Source organism: Drosophila serrata, unplaced genomic scaffold, assembly GCF_035046125.1.
Source record: "Drosophila serrata isolate PLE 108 unplaced genomic scaffold, ASM3504612v1 contig_165, whole genome shotgun sequence".
NCBI lineage: Eukaryota > Metazoa > Arthropoda > Insecta > Diptera > Drosophilidae > Drosophila > Drosophila serrata.
In genome coordinates, this window is record NW_028257063.1 from 1,544,867 (window position 1) to 1,545,546 (window position 680).

The 680-nt window shown below is 43.2% G+C and overlaps 1 protein-coding gene across 1 annotated transcript; it reads right to left on the minus strand.

The window, feature by feature from the left end:
- Positions 1-680, minus strand: yip3 (yippee interacting protein 3). The gene is made up of 2 exons (XM_020944939.2): positions 582-680; positions 1-517 (listed from the first exon to the last, which is right to left on the minus strand). Exons 1-2 carry the CDS (start codon positions 677-679, stop codon positions 67-69), a joined length of 549 nt encoding a protein of 182 aa, XP_020800598.2. The 5' UTR covers position 680; the 3' UTR covers positions 1-66.

The following is a 680-nucleotide window of genomic DNA, read 5'->3' on the forward strand; positions in this document are numbered from 1 at the left end:
TTACAGGGGGAATCATCATCAAGATTGTATTTAAGAGGGCATCCTCTCACGATTCGATTAATCTATTTATGGAGAGAGTGCCTCCAAAGATTCCTCCTGGTTGCTTTCATCAATCTCCATGGTCCTCGTCTTGTAGATAAAGCACATGTCCACAAAATCAGACTCCTCCACTTGAAGTACCTTTCGGGCCATTTGCTCGGCATTCTGGATATTCATGGACTCCTGCCAGTGTTCCGTCAAGTATTGATAGGCATCTTCCATGCCCTGGTTTCCCTTGACAGCATACACGAGGTTTGTGGATTCACTATTCAGACCCATATTATAGATATGCAATCCCTTGCTATCCTGTCCAGCTAACAATATATCCATAGACTCGGGCGCATCATATTTGCGATGCAAAACATCTTTCATTTGAGTTACGGTCATCTTCTGGCCACGATCTCGGGTTTGGTAATCCGCCAGGATGCCCACCTCCTGGATTAAGTCACGATAATAATTGGTGTGAGGAACACAGCAGCTGTAAAGGGTTACATAGGTTAAATATAAAGCTTTCTTTATAATTTCGGTACACTTATCCTTACTAAATTCGCTCATCTAGCCCGCAAATAATATGATTCTTAGAATTGGTGGCCAGCAAGATGCCTTCGCTACAGATTAGGCTAACCCTGTCGATATCCATG

Coding starts and splice junctions, on each gene's coding strand:
- yip3 (XM_020944939.2), bottom strand. CDS start 679: ATGGATATCGACAGGGTTAGCCTAATCTGTAGCGAAGGCATCTTGCTG. Junction 518..581: donor GGGCTAGATGAGCGAATTTA/GTAAGGATAAGT, acceptor AACCCTTTACAG/CTGCTGTGTTCCTCACACCA.